Raw genomic sequence first — 16,415 nt, forward strand, 5'->3', positions numbered from 1 at the left:
GGATAGTCTAAGTTGGTTTTAAGGGTCCCTGGGTTGGCCATGTGAGCCAAAGTTTCGATATTCCGGTTTAAGAATCTGAAGTACGCTCACCCCCAGGAATTGTGGACTACTCGCTGGTTGACAAATAGCCAGAATTCTCTTAAATGTAGTAGCTTGAGAGATTCATTCTTTCGCTTAGTTCTGTCTGGTCATTTTATTTGGAATCTGCCTGGGGGATGAAGTCGTCTCGAAATGCAGAGGTCAAAGGGGTAATCATCTAATTCCCACTCTCATAAGATGAAGTTTTTAGGTTCCAAGGTATGGCCAAGCAGTGGGTGCTTGTAGGGTGACCTAATTTTGATTAGTTGGTACATATTTTGCGGTTGAACGATACTGTAAAGATCACAGCTTTTTGTGCAGTACAGGGATGTACATAATCCAATGTCAATGTTATCTTTTTATTGGACTGGTGCCGGCATGTAGCCCCAATCCACCTTAATATTTTGTAATGCAGGATAGGACTACTGGTCCCGATTGCTATCTTAATATTAATGAAATATGTCAATTTTATAAAAAAAAAACATGAAGCATCCGTGTTTCTTCACCGAAAGTAACAACAATTTTCAATTAAAGCATCATTAGTGATTATCATCTTGGACAATACAAAGAATATAAAACATATGCTCATGAGATGTGTTGTCAAACACTCTCCCCCTAACTGATGCAATGAAAACATGAAGCAACAGTTTGTTCACAGCAAGTAATGACAATTTCTAATTAAAGCATCATTGGTGATTTGCATCTTGGCGACTAATAGTGAGATACACCACAAAGTCTCTGATGCATTGTTGTTTCTTCTAAAGGTTATCAATAAAATGCTAATGAGATGTGTTGTCAAACACTCTCCCCCAAACTGATGCAATGAAAACATGAAGCAACAGTTTGTTCACAGCAAGTAATGACAATTTCCAATTAAAGCATCATTAGTGATTTGCATCTTGGCGACTAATAGTGAGATACACCACAAAGTCTCTGATGCATTGTTGTTCCCTCTAAAGGTTATCAATAACATGAGTTGTATCTGGTTCACATTTACTTCTCGGGTGTGATCTTAGCCAGTGAAAGAAGCTTGGGCCACCAACTCCTGAACATAATTGTGCGGACTTAACACATCAGCAGCTCAAATGTAGTTCTAGGGGTGCAAAACAGTTATATAATCCATCAAATAAATATTCCGTTGGCTTCACGCCTTCACGTATAACCACATGAAGCCTTTGTTACCTCAACTCCTAAAAAGAACCGTCACTCTCCAAGATCTTCCAAGATCCTTAATACAAAACAGTTATTAGAGCTGAAACTGAGAGAGTTTCTGCCTGAAATATTATATTCAGTATAAGTAATCATCTACATATAGTAGTAGTATGATGTCCCCCACGCCCACCCCAACCATGGGGTGTGCTAAGTGTTTTACTCGGTGAAAGAAGCTTTGGCTACCAACTCCTAAGCATAATTATGTTGGCTTCACACAAGGACATGCAGTTTTGTTATCACAAATGAGTTGTTTTTACATTTAGTTCCGGGGGTGCAGAGACAGCCATCCGATCCATCAAAGAAGCTTGAGCCATCAAATCTTGGGCATTTTGTTGGCTTAACACATAACCACTTGCAATCTTCTTACTTCAATTTCTAAAAAGAAACATCACTTTCCATGATCCTTCATGCCAAACTGTTTCAAGAGCTGAAACTTAGGAGTTTCTGCAATGGCAAAAATAAAGAGGAAACATGTAGTACACGATTTAAAAATTCTGAGTGTTGTAAATATTTAATGCTTGTGTGATGGAAGGGATATCTGAAATGTGTGTCCAGGGGATTGTATTTATTATGTATATGTTTAATGTATGTATATAGGATTTTATTTATATAAATACTTAATTTTGACATAATGAGACATATAAGGTATTTGCACAATAAGGACAGAGTTTTTAGGATATAAGGGTAATATAAAACTATTAGAGAAAGTTAGAGGTGGCATCCAAACAAATGGACACATATCCCTAAACCTATGCCATTTGTTGTCTCGCACCACAAGAGAGGTGGACATGGCATCCGAACAAACGGACACCTATCCCTCGCATTCTCTCTCCCAATAATTTAGAACCCAACACCCATGCCATTTGTTGCATCATACCATTAGAGAAAGGTGGAAGTGGTATCCAAAAAAATGACACATATCCCTCTCTTACCCTTTCTCACCAATCTAAAGCCCTACACACGTCATTTGTTGTCTCACACTATTAAAGTAAGGTAGAGGTGGCATCCAAAAAACTGAAACCCTCCCTCTTTCTTTTATTCTCATCAAACATATCCAAGATAAGAAGAGAGAGAGACAGAGAGAGAGAGAGAGAGAGAGAGAGAGAGAGAAGAGAAAGAAAAGAACAAATGAAGAGAAAGAAGAAAGGAGTGTTGAATAGTATATACACTCCAGCTTGAGGGGGAGTGTTGAATAATGTATAAGGGTAGATTAGGCATTACTAGTAGTGTAGAGGGTATTATAGTCATTGTACCATGATTTCCCTAGTTGAGCCTATACATACATCATTTACATGAGGAGCTCCCTTAGTGGAGACTTCCCATCTTCTGTACTCCACTTCTTCCTCTCTAATCCTAAACTCCATTGCTAACAGATGTAAGAAAGAAAATGGTGTCTGGTCAGATAGGACAGAAGAAGGGAGGCGATTCCCTAAGAAGCAAGCTGTGAGAGCTGCTTCACCCCAATATACATTTGATACTTTCATCCGAAACATGAGTCCTAGTCATGTTTTCCTTTCAGCAACTCCATTCTGCTGCGATGTATAGGTATAAGAAGATTGATGAATGATTCCACAAGAATCAAGAAATTGATGAAATCCATTACATGTAGAGAAATATTCGTTGGCATTATCAGTAAGCAAGCAATTAATAGAGCATTTAAATTGATTCGCAACCTCAAAATAAGATAAACGAAAACCAGTAAAACTTCAAAACGATCTTTAAGAAGAAATAACCAGGTAGCATGTGAATAATCATCAACAAATATAACAAAGTACCTAAAACCATGTAAAGAAGTAGTGTGAGCTAGACCCCATACATCAGAATGAATAAGTTCAAAAGGACACGACGCACAATGACTAACACGAGAAGGAAAAGACAATCGATGATGTTTTCCCACCTCACAAGACTCACAAGTAAAATACGGTACATGACTAGACACAAAAGAGGACTTCTGAAGTTTTTCAGCAAGTGGATGGCCCAAACGACGGTTCCAGTGATAGGCATCAACAGAGGTCTGGAGTGCAACACCAGCACTGGTCTGCTTAAGATATTACAAGCCATCAATCTCACGGCCCAAACCAATCCCCATCCCAGTTTTCAGATCCTGAAAAGTACAGTAAGAGGGAAAGAAAGAACAGAACAGTTTAGCGATTTAGTTAATTGACTAACAGATAGCAAACTAACAGGAAATGATGTTACACAAAGAACAGAAGATAAATGAAGGCCAGTAGAGGTGGAGACTGCACCAACCCCTGAGACGGGGAAAGTAGTTCCATCAGCTAATGTAACAGAGTGAGGGGTCATGAAGGGGAATGGATATGACTGGAAAGAAGATAGCAGATTATAATTACTAGTAATGTGATGCAACGCCCCCGAATCAATGAGCCATGATCCAGAAACAGGAGGGACTATCTTGTTGTGCAAACATGGCAATCGATTGCTTGCCTTTGTCCTGTAGACGCACAAGATCCTCATATTCACCGTGAGGGATAAGTAAGGAGTCATGAGAGGCCGATGCAGCTGGAGCATGGGAAGGACTATCAGAGCCAGCGACTGAAGCATTAGCAGATCGAGAGGGGAGAAGCTCAGGATGCAAATCATAGCAGTAATCAACATTGTGTCCTTCCATACGACAGTGGGTACAATAGCGAGACCCACGTCCACAACCCCCCCCCCGGCCAAAATCACGGCTGCCACCACGACCGCGACTACATCCACGGCCACCACCATCACGGCCACCACCTCGATCACCACAACATAAGTAGCAAGGGCGGATCCATCAACGCCAGGGTCACTGGTTGGAACAACCCTCGTGTGTTGTACCCGAGAAAATACATCAACAACAAAGGGAATGGACCCAGAGATGACAATCTGCTGCCTTATCTGTAGATACTCAGAGCCCAATGAATCAAGAAAATGAATAAGTCGTAACTCCTCCTGAGGCTTGGCAAGAACGACAGGATCGACTGTGAATGGCATAAGCTAGTCAAGCTGCTGACAAAGAGCGACATAATGACTAATGGGCTACCATCGACTTGTCTTCACACTCTGATACCATGTCAAACGACCAATTGTTCTAAATGCTTAAGCCTTTGGAGAAGGTGTTATTTAATCTTGTATACCTTAGTACTCCTCCTCAAGTGGGGCTCCTCTTTTTAGAGTTGGCCTACCCATGGCAAATGTGGCCCCTCTTTTGGGTTGGCCATCCCATGTGGATTTTTAACATCAAGGAGTTTTGAACACAGGCCAATTGCTTTGATACCATGTTATCTTCCACACGAGAAGAGGAGAAGAGAAGAGGAGAGAGATGAGAGAAAAGAGTTGTGTGAGAGTTAACTCTCACACACGAAAATGATATATATATATATATATATATATATATATATATATATATATATATATATATATATATACATATATGTGTGTGTGTGTGTGAATACATTTATAATGACAAGTATGCCCCTAGTGAAAGGTAAATACGTCTGACAATGTCTTTAAGGGCTTATGATTCATATCAATCCTTCTTCAATTGGCAATGAGGATGAAGAGGAACATGAACACCCTAAGCCTCAAGCGACACAAAGGACCCCATGAATGGTAAAAATAAAAGGAAGAAAAGCATGGGTTGTAGGAATAAATAAGTGGATCAGGTGGGACAGACTGATTTTTTTTTTCGAGATTGATAGGAAAGGATTAGTTTTAAATGGTAAGAGAGGTTAGTTTTAGCATGAAAAGATGTAGGGAATTGGGGTTTATGGTTCGAGAAGAAGGGGAATAAGATATATTTCAAAAAAAATGAAGGAGAACAGGGTTTAGGGTTGTCAAAATAGGAAGCATAGAATAGAAGGATTTTGAATAAGGGAATAGATGGGTTAGGGTTTTTGAAGGAGAGGAATAGGGTTTGGGGTATTTCCATGGTGAGAAGCTTAAATATAGAGTACTCTGTTAAATGGTGGATAAGGTGGGTTTTAGGGTTCGAAAAGGGAGTTGGTTTTTAAGGCAAAGGTGTTTTTTGGGGTTTTTAATGGTAAAGGATAGAAATTAGGATTTTGAATGGTGGAACAGTGCAATTTAGGGTTTTGAATGAGGAAGAGGTAGGTTTTAGGGTTTCAATGGTGAAAGGGTGGAGTTTAGGGTTTCAAATGGTGAGTTTAAGGAGTTTAACCGTTTAGTGTTTTGAATGTGGAGAAGATAAATTAGGGTTTAGAATGGCTAGGAGATGGGGTTTAGGAGTTTTAGGCAGGAATTTGATTAGTGACGAAGATTATTTTGTCTATAGTCTCAACAACTCTCACAATGGAGTTTGGTAAAGACCATGGTTCCAAATTTCGGTTTCGGAATGCGTTTCGGTCCTCACCGAAACCGAAATTTTGAAATTTCAGACGAAATCTATCAAAATCAAATAAAGTTTCGAGTTTACCCAATTTCGGTAAACCGGAAATTTCAGATTTCGGCTGAAATTTAAAACCTTGGTAAAGACAATGCTCTTCAACCCTGAGGTCGGAGTTTCAACCCCAGCTTACATACCAAGAAACAAACACTGATAGCGGAAAAAGAAAGATCCCCGGACTCATGACTCCAATAGAGGAGAAGGTATGTCTAATGTCTCAAATCCAATAGTTAAAGGAGAACAAAAAAATAAAGAGAATCAGTCCAAGGCCTCAGATCCAATGGCGAAAGGGGAAGCAAAAGACAAGATAAAAGAGAATGGAGAGTTAGGGTTCCATGATGATGAATATACCTCTTGGATCATGCTCTGATACCATGTTAATGTTCATAAACTAGCATGAGAAAGAGATAGAACAAAAAGAATTGGGAAGAGAATTTTCATAGAGCTTGAGCCCAGCCCAACCCTGTGCCTTAAAGATTCTATAAATAATGAGTTGTAATAATTAAAAGCTAATGCCATTAGGGTCATTCTAGATAGGCCCTATCTAACTAATCCTACTTAAACATAAAGGCATTATACCGAATTTCAATATAACTAAAATATAAAATATTAATTCCTTCACAATATCCATTATAATTCAAAACTAAACAAAGGCAGGATAAAACATCAGTGAGAGAATAAAAAGTACAAGTATCACCAGGAGTCATAAAAAATTTGCCGCATTCCAAAGTTCAAATAAAGATATAAAAAGTTCGGTGCAGAACAAAAAAATAAAAGCACACCACAATTTATGACCTAGTCAAGTAGAAAAACAAGAAATAATACCAAATTGTGCAAATCAACAATATCTTGTTACAGCTGTAAATTTCATTCCTAACAATACCTTCCACCATAGACGAATGGTCCGATCACAGCTTGAGGTCACCAAAAGATTATCTGCATTTTGCATCTCACTTCGAAATAAAGATGTGTCTTTGAGGGGAAACAGTCTGAAGATTAAATCATAAGACTGCAACTGTTACAAAAGCAGGGATATAGTAGCGAAGTAACATGTACAACCTATTCCCACATACTAGTCAAATGTCACGGTCTCCCTATGATTTATCAAATGTAAAGCAAAGTTCTCATTTCTATCTTCAACTCAATTTAGCATCCAGTAACTGAATGATCAGTTCAAAATTATTTGTTGAGATGCTTTTTTCCTTTTTTGAACAAGGATTTCATTATATAAAGAGGCTGCAAGGGCACACACACACAGAGAGAGAGAGAGAGAGAGAGAGAGAGAGAGAGAGAGAGTGCCATCAGAACTCAGATCATTATGTAAGTGTTGCGGTCAATAAAAAACTAGCATACACTCTGATGCAATAAAAGAAAGAGACTAGCAGGATTTGGGATTAGAGTTGGCTAAGTAACAGAAAATTTAAAAAAAAAATCTAAAAAATTTGGTGGCTGTAAAATCAAGTGCACAGAGTAAAATCCAATGGTATAGAATTGTTTCTGTTAACTTACCAACTTCTCCAAAAGCTTAAGCTGTTGGAGAAAGGCGTTATTTATCTTTTATACTTTAACACTCCCACTCACGTGTGGCTCACTTGGCAAACACGTGGCACATGTGGTCCCACTTTGGGCAGACCATCGCATGTGGAGTTTTGCTATCCGGGAGGTTTGAACTAGAGACCTTTGGCTCTGATACCATGTTAACTTACCAACTTCTCCACAAGCTTAAGCTGTTGGAGAAAGGCGTTATTTATGTTTTATACTTTAACAGTTTCTATTAGAAATTGATGTATAGTGTCACTTATCTGATTGCACATACTGAACCATACAAGACTTAACGGTTAATGGCAACGTGACAAAGCTATGCCTTAACTAACTGTTTAAAAGAGAACAATGCTTTGGGACATGATGGATCAGATCTAAATAGTCGTAATTTTAGAACATTCTACATGTCCTAAAGAAAAGGGGCTATGTTTTTTTACTTATCAAATGTTGCAGCTTATCGGTTTGGTCACGAAGTGAGATAAAATCTAGAAACCAAAACCATCAAGCAATGACAACTATCTGTTGAAGTCAAATGAAACTTCAAAGTCCTAATAGAGGATCAATATCCCAGCAGCAGCCACGCACCAAAACATTTTTAGGCGATTCTTAAATCCCCTGATGGGGACATCAATAATGGGCATGGATTCAAGGTTTACAAGCGCAGACGTAGACGAGACTGATGGTGGAGACTCTAGCAGGGGCCACAGACATGGGTGTCTTTTTTTAATTATTTATTTTCTATTTTCGTCATTTTATTTGTAGCCTACTTTTTAGGCATCAAATCTCATCCGTTTGGCGTGTTTTTTGGTATTATTAGAAAGGTTTTTCAATTACCTATCTAATGAGCCCAAGATCACAAGATTTGGATGCGATTTGACCAAGTTATGAGTGCTTTTAGGAAGTGATATAGGCCTATTACGAGATTACTATTTTAGGTAAGTTTTTAACTTTATTTAGTTTACTTTGGATTAGATGAATGGTTGAGATTAGTTTTAAATTTTAAGTTATCTTAAAACTTAACCAATCAAGGGGAGAGGAAAAAAGGGCGATCTCTTCTCTCCCCCTCCCTAGGTCGATGGAAACCCTAGGGAGGGAGGCAATTTCATCTCTCTCTCTCTCTCTCTCTCTCTCTCTCTCTCTCTCTCTCTCTCTCTCTCCTTTTTAGTGTTTTTCCCCTCTCTCGTTGATCTCTCTCTCCTATCTCTCCCTCTCTCTCTCTCTCTCTCTCTTTCTCCTTTCCTAATCTCTCTCTTTCTCCCCCTGTCTCCTTTTCTTTCATTTTTCTGATCTCTCTCTTTCTGCTTTTTTTGTTCCCCCTCTTTTTATCTCTTTGGTCTCTCTTTCTCTTAGATCTATCTCTTCTACTTTCTGATCTCTCCCTTTCTCTCCCTTGATGGGCAAGGGAGGTGTTGGTGGCCGGATGTTGCCCGGGTTTGGGCAGATCTCGTAGGGGATGCAGCAATGGTAGGGGATGCAGCAATGGTGGATGGAGGTGCGAAATGGCCGAATCTGGGTCCGAGTAGGCCGAATTTAATGGGGAAATGATCGGAACTAGATAGGGTGGATGGAGAAAGTGGGCTGGTGAGTCGTCGAAAGTGGTGGACGTGGCAGAAGTATGAAAAAGGGTGACCGGATTCGGGGGACAAAGGAGGAGATTGGATGTGGAGGTGTTGGTGGTGGCGGTGGAGAAAAAGTTTCATGAAAGATGCGGACGGCAGTATTGAGACGGCCGGTTATTCCAAACCCTCATCCCCCTCGTGAAACACGGAAAGCACGTGGGATGTCGGAAATGGTGCGGCGATTGACCGGCAAAGGACTTTGGGAAGCCGTGGGTCGCCGGATCTGGGGGCCATGTTGAGTAGCGGAGGTGACGGGTAGCTGGAGATAGCGTTGGGGTTGCCGTCTGGAGATTAGGGGTAAAAGATGGATTTGATCGAGGTGCAAGGTTGGGGCTAGAAGGGCCAGGGTGCTAAGTTAGGATAGGTGTTTTCGGTTGCAGGTAGTTAGCTGGAGTGGTGGAAGATAGTGGCTGGAAAGGTAGTGGTTGAGGGAGGAGGTAAGATTAGGGTTAGGTGGAAGGTAGGGTAGAGTCAGGATTTAGGTTTGGTGGAAGTGAAGAGGAAGAATGTTAGGGTGAACAATGGTGGTCTCTAGGGTTAGGTAGAAGGAAGGGTAGGGTTGGGGATTTAGGTTTATGGTGGAGGTGAAGAGGAAGAAGTTAGGGTGAATAATTGTGGTCTCTAGGGTTAGACTAGGGATTTTTTGATTGGTGGTTTAATGGGGATCCCCCAGGACAGGCGGTGGCGCAAGGTGGAGGCCGCCGAAGATCGGATTCGATGGGTTGGCTATCGTGCACGGTTAGGGGCACACAATAGCTTCAGGCCTTTGAGCGGGATTTTTGAAAATCGAATTCGCCAGCTAGAAAGTGGTGGAGAAGTCTATGTGACGTGGCGGTCACACATATGACTTGATGGGGCCCACAAATATGGCACTTGTTGTTGGATTCGAATCAATTGACACCATTGGGCAGTGTAAAGGAAACGAAGGCGGAATGGTAAAGGTACTCTCGGCTTGTTTAGTAGATGAAGAATTTGAAAGGGGAGTGAAATAGTTATTCGGCATAGTGGCAGCGTATGGAAGTGTGGACCTACCTGTAGCGGTTGACCCAGAAGATCTTTTCTTCTGGTTTTTACTGGCCTAGGAGTATGCTCCTGGCCACCCTAAACTGATCTATGTAATGCAAGTAGGGACCCTTGGTCTCCAATGTAATCTTCATAGTATCAATGAAATTGTCAATTTTCATAAATAAAAAAAAAGTTATCTTCTAGGATTTCTTTTCTTATAAATACATCTCATGAAAGCAATGTAAGGGACTTTTTGAATATTGAATAGAATTGACGTTTTGCTTCAAGCCAGAAATTTGGTTTTCTTCTTCTCTCATCTTCTTGTGGCTTAGAACCATCTTCTCTCATCTCCTCTCATATATTCTCTTCTATTTCTTCAATCAAATCAGCACAAACAAGGTTAGTAAATCAGATTTTTTATTTTCTTTGTTCTTGAACCCTAAAACTAGAAAAATCCAAAAGCCATCGATCTGCCTTATTCTTCATAATCATGTTTTGAGATTTTGAGGGAATTTTAAGTGATTAAACCTCACCTAAATCTCACAAGAATCTCAACTTTCAAATCCTTTAACCATATTGCAAGTTCTTAAACCTTTTCAAGCTTAGAAACCCTTTTTAAAGATCCATGGCCTAAAACCTACCATCAAATCAGAACCTAAGCCCTAGAATTACCTTTCTTTTACCTACATAAACCCTTACCTAAGATCTGGACAGCAGTTTCTTTCAATTTCCAGATTTGTAGAAATTACAAAAATACCCCTACGGCCTAAAATCTGGACTGTTTTGACCCAATTCCTGCTGCTGGACAGTTTTTTTATTTTTCTTCATTGATTATTATTAATTTCTCATGCTTTTGTTACGTCTAAGTGATAGGTCTTACATTACCTTTTAGTTCTTTCAATTGGTTGCATGCGTAGCCCTAGTTTCAAATTAATCCTATTATCAATTCATCTTACGAATCTTTATCGCTTTGATTGATTTGTATAAGGTTTAGTTCGTGCCTAATTATGATCTTTACAATCATTTATGCTATTTAGGACTCATTATTGATGTTGTCCATAGCTTAATTAGGCGTTAATTCAGCCCTAGGTTAGTTGTTAAGTGTTCTTTTAGCCTTCTGCATAAGCCCTAAACTGTCCTAAAGTCTTAATCCCATTAGGAGTGTTGAATTTCCCTAAATTAGGTATTGCCCTGAATCATCCCCCTTTTGGCTATTTCAAATATGTAATTTGTGAACTTTTAGCTAACTCATCTGTTTGTTAATATGTCATAGAAGGGTTTCATGGCGGGCGCTGAGGAGTCTCCCTCGCTAGGGAGGAGGGAGACTCCTCCCCTCCCCTACCAGGCAGCTGGTTCCTCTGTTCTCATTCACCCAACCTTGGCTTCAAAAGCCTGTAATGGCATTGTCTTAGCAGTGCATTCCACCTCCTTTGCAGTGGAAGTATCCAAGAACTTGTTTCTCCCGAAAATATCATTCATTTGTTGTGAAGTTCAATGAAGTTGCCTACCAAATATCATTCTCTACATTAATGAAATGGAATGAAATGCAAATAATAACATCTTTTCATTTTTTTGTCATTCTGAACATTTCAGTCGAATTTCGAGAATTTCGGTCAAATTTTGGGAATTTCGGTCAAATTTCGGGGAAATAATGACGTGAAAGGGAATCACGTAGATTTCGTTTTGATGGGGATGAAAATGGAAACATTTTGATCATTTCGGGGAATTTTCGAGGAAATTTAAAACCATGGTTTCAATCAAGTTAGGAGCTTGTGACGTCATAGACTAACTTGAGGAGAACCTAAGGAACCAAAATCGAGTTTTTTATCTTGTTATTATTATACATTCCCTTTGTCCTTTATGAGTGATTCATGACTTTACATCAATACAGGGTTATTCTGCAGTTCTATTGTCCAACATAATACATTTAGTCTCAGCCTATAGAATAAGTTTAATGTAAGGCATTCCCGTGTTTACACTATGGATGCTGATTTTGGAAGATTTTAGGAAAATTATGACATAGGAGATCATGCCTGTAAAATTCTTTTCAACACTTGTGACTAAAAAGTCTATAGCATTAATTTCATAAACATAATCCTTCAATGCATCTAGTTGATGATGCCCATTAAAACATCTAATTATGCGTCTTTCCCATGAGATATTAGAAAACAAAGCTGCAATGCACAAGAAATCAATGGCCATAATATAATATGCCATATGCTTAAGATATGGAAACACACAAAGGCCTTGGTAAGTTGAAAAAATGCAATGCTATTAGAAGGTGATATCAGAACCTTTAGATTCTATGTAGAACTCTAATGAATAACAAGAGCAGCACACAATTCATGATTGATCAAATGTGGTCATGTTTTATGATGGTATTGGGACAACTCGTGTGGAAACCTCACCTCATACAAGTTATCCTTGCATTGTGATCCTCAAGTAATTGAAAAGGCCCTCCAGAGAAAACAGAGTCAATCTTAAATATTTGTACAATTGATCCCTGGTAATTTAAAATCAAAGAACTATTGAGATCAAAATGCCTCCAAATGCAGATGATGGTATCCAGCATTGTAGATAAAATTAACAGTATGATAAACCACTCCAATAAAACTAACAGCACAGAAGCCCCAAGGTAAACAGATACAACCATAAAACAGAAATAGACATGCATGTTTTTTTAATAATGTTGTCTCACAAAGAAAGCAAAAAGAAATGGAAAAAGCATTGCATGCAAGGGACGAGAATAAGACAGGAATAAATAAAAAAACACACGCACATTGACTCTTCATGCTCTTCGTAACACTTGTTTCTGACTGAACCCAGATATAAGAAACCACAAATAAATATGAATAAAACCTTCCAAACATAGGTAGATGGTGTTTTCACCAACCAGGTACTTCTTGACCATCAACCTGTCGAAGCCAGTGAAAAATAGCAAGCACTTCCTCTTCATTTGAGTCGTTTATACCAACAGGACAAGAAAAAGCCCAAACCATAAGGCCAAATTCATGTCTGAGGAGACCTCCCACGCCTACTGGGCCTGGATTTCCCATACTGGATCTTTCGAAATTCAACTTTAAAGATCTAATGGAGGAGAAGACCAACACATAGAAGGGGAGTTGGACTCCTCTCCCTACAAAAGCAAATCTTTGTCCAGCAATGCCTTGAAGTTGTTTTCGAAATTCCTACTTAAAGCAAGGATCAAGTCCCATTGAAAAACTACTGATAGCACCTGTTAGAAGATAAAGTGGGAGCCTCTGGTTCTTCCCTTGAATATGTGTCAATTTATTTCCTTCCAAATCTTCTAGATAGTGGCTAGAAGGTCAGGCTCCAAAAAGTCCTCCTTTCAGGCCACGGGGAGAGGTTTTCAGGCTTAAAATAGCACGGCCAATTGGTTAGGGAACGCCCAAGAAACAACAAAATGACTTAAAATGCTCGCTCAAATCACTGCAAACCACTCTACAATGCAAGATGTGGTCTACCGATTCCCCCACCATGAGGCACAAGATGCAATGACCAATGATCGATAAGAATGATCTTACGGCTACGAAGATGCTCCACGATCAAAATCTCATCTAAGACCTTTGTCTACCCAAAATCGCACTGCAGAAAACTGAGAGAACTCCAATCTCTCAAAATAGGAACAAACCACGATGTGCAGCAAATATCAAGAACAGATGCAAGAAACACAATGATGAGAAAATCAGTTGGGCAAATCCAATCCGATCGTGCACAAGTAAACGGAAAAGTAAAACAAGAAGCGAACCACAAGATGCACATCGAGATTTTACATGGTTCGGCCAAGAAACTACATCCACGGGCAAGAACATGATATTCCACTATGAGAAAACAAAATACAAGGATTACAATGGGACTAACCTGCGAACCCGTAAACTGCAACCCTTTCCTTATCTTCTCCAACAAGACCGTACATGAGAACCTCGAGAAAAACCCAAGAAGGAACCTAATAAGAAGACCTCTCTCTCTCTCTCTCTCTCTCTCTCTCTCTCTCTCTCTCTCTCTCTCTCTCTCTCTCTCTCTCTCTCTCTCTCTCTCATGCCTCAAAACCCCAGCCGCCACACTGTTCACGGGTATTTAAGGGCTTTCATACCTAGGTTTTCCAATAAACCTAAAAACTCCACTTTCCGATTTTGCCTTACCACCACAATTGTGTATGTGGGAAACAAGACAACTTTCCCAACACAAGATTTACATGGTTCAGCAGTATGCCTACATCCGCGGGAAAAGAGTTTCACTATTTCGGTTTAGGGTTACAAAACTCTCCTTTCCTCTCAGCCAGAAAACTCACAAAACCTCAAAACCCATAACTGTAAATTCTGTAATATTTGGTTCAGCAGATGTGCGGCACGCGCATACTAGTCTGTCAGGGTAAACAATCACTGCCAGAGTACATGCCAGAGTACAAGATATCTGCACAACACGCACTCTAAGAGGAGCAAGAATCATCCATATCTTATTGGCGGGAAAGGTTGGTAGGAGGGAAAGAGAAACTTGTAGAAAGATCGAACAGAAAATACCCCATTTGAAGCCCAGATCCAGAATCTCTTATCCTCTCCAGTTCTCTTGATGAAGGTTTATTCCAGAATTTCCTAACATAGGGCAAGCATGTCAATCTCACAATCAATCAAAAAAACTCCTGTGAAATTCTACTTTCCAAATTATCCTCCCATTAATGGGACTAAAGGAATCTTTAATGTTTACATCTTTGTTAGATGGCACTGCAAAAAGATCAGGAAAAATCTCCATCAAAGGTCTAACATTGTACCAAGGATCTATCCAAAGAAGAATTTTGTCCCATTTAGGCTCTAAAACACACTCCTCTCAAAATGAGTACCCTTTAACTTCATAATATCCCTCCATACTGTAAACCCAGCGGTTCTATAATTAAAACGGAATCCAATTACCAAAGATAGCTATGTACCTGTGTTTTATTGCTAGAGTATATGCCCTAAAAGCCAATGTTTGTTTAATAAACCTTCATTTATTAATTTCATGACATATATTAGGTGAATTATAGCAATGTGTTATGTGCTTTTTTATATCGAACACATGTCTTTCCCTAGGTAGCAAAGTAGGAATTTAATGCCCAGATTCACAAATCCTAAGGGCCAGGGAGATATGACATTCCAGTTCTTTGTAGGCCTAACTACACAACTGGTACCAGGACTAGCCTCCATACACACATTGGGGTGGCTTATCTTGGTCACTGGGTTAGTAAACCCTAAGCAAGCAACATGGGTGTGGTAAATAGTTTACACACTGAACGGGATCACCATATTCTAGAATAACCTGCGGACAAGGAATAAGGAAAAGGTTATTCTACTCAGACAAAACCCTTAGTAACCTTAGACCTGAGGGGTCATATTGGTCTATGGGCCCACTCTATAGTTTTGGTCTGCCTTACAGTGGTTCTCAGTTGGGAATCATATTCGGGTATGCTGGATCTGTTCGATGAATCAAGTCCATGAAGTGGCGATTGGAGAGACAGAGAAAGAGAGGAGGAGAGAGAAGCTATGAAGCATGGGTACGGGTACGGGGTGCGGGTACGTGATTTTCCAAAAAAAAAAAAAAAAAAACCAGGTGCGGGTACGTTCAAGTACACCGAATATAATAATATATTTTAATATTTTATTATATATTTATAAAAAATAAAAAAATAATTGGACGGCAATCAAATAACAATAACATCACCAAAATGGAAAATTCCAGTATTACTCTTCATTTCATAAGTGATTAAGTTCCATATTTCATAACATGAGGCATCAATACATCATTCATTAGAAAAAAAAGTCTATCGCCAGTGTGTTGACCAATGCCTGACAAGATGAATAATTTTTTGAGACCAAATTATGAGATTTTTTATACCGGACTTTTGGGATTTAATAATGTTTGGACATGATAGATTTTATGAATTTTTAAAATTTGAAAAATACCCCACCGTTTGGAAGTTACAAAAGTTAAAATTTTTACCCGACCCTTTTTCTTCGAATTTTGTACTAGAACATGAGTAGACTTTTTTTCCTTGTAGAATTGGGTCTTGAAGCTATTTTTAATAAATTCAAATGGGGGGTATTCCGTTATTTACATGTAATATTAAGTAAATGGACATTTACTTAAATTTGAAAAATACCCCACCGTTTGGAAGTTACAAAAGTTAAAATTTTTACCCGACAACCAAAATTGGGCTTTTTTTTATTCCTAAATATGGGTACGTACCCAGGACGTACCCAAGGCGTACCCGAATGTACCCGTACCCAATACGTGTCGGGTACAGGTACAGGAGACCTGGGAGAGTACCCGTGCTTCCTAGGAGAGAAGAGAAGAGATGATAAAGTTGTTCCCTCTCTCCCACACGAATATATATATATATATATATATATATATATATATATATATATATATATATATATGTGAGGAAAAGGATTGTGAGCTTGAAGCTCATATAGCTTATATGAGCTTGAGGGCCCAAACACATGTGGGCCCACATTGTTAGGATGATCCAAAGCATTCATTTGAAAGGCCCTTACATAGATAGGATGTGTACA

The 16,415-nt window shown here is 39.2% G+C and overlaps 1 protein-coding gene across 1 annotated transcript in view; it reads right to left on the reverse strand.

The window, feature by feature from the left end:
• LOC143875999 (uncharacterized) overlaps positions 1-16,415 on the reverse strand; it is a 76,790-nt gene that overhangs the window by 42,965 nt on the left and 17,410 nt on the right. Inside the window, exons 3-4 of the mRNA XM_077377595.1 lie at positions 12,255-12,349; positions 6,564-6,669 (exon numbers count right to left, since the gene is read on the reverse strand). Of these exons, the coding sequence (XP_077233710.1) occupies positions 6,564-6,669; positions 12,255-12,349 (201 nt within the window). The remainder of the gene's footprint in view (positions 1-6,563; positions 6,670-12,254; positions 12,350-16,415) is intronic.

The sequence above is a fragment of the Tasmannia lanceolata genome, unplaced genomic scaffold (genome assembly GCF_043159265.1).
Source record: "Tasmannia lanceolata isolate RefF3 unplaced genomic scaffold, GAP_Taslan_0.1 ptg000004l, whole genome shotgun sequence".
In the NCBI taxonomy this organism is placed as follows: Eukaryota; Viridiplantae; Streptophyta; class Magnoliopsida; order Canellales; family Winteraceae; genus Tasmannia; species Tasmannia lanceolata.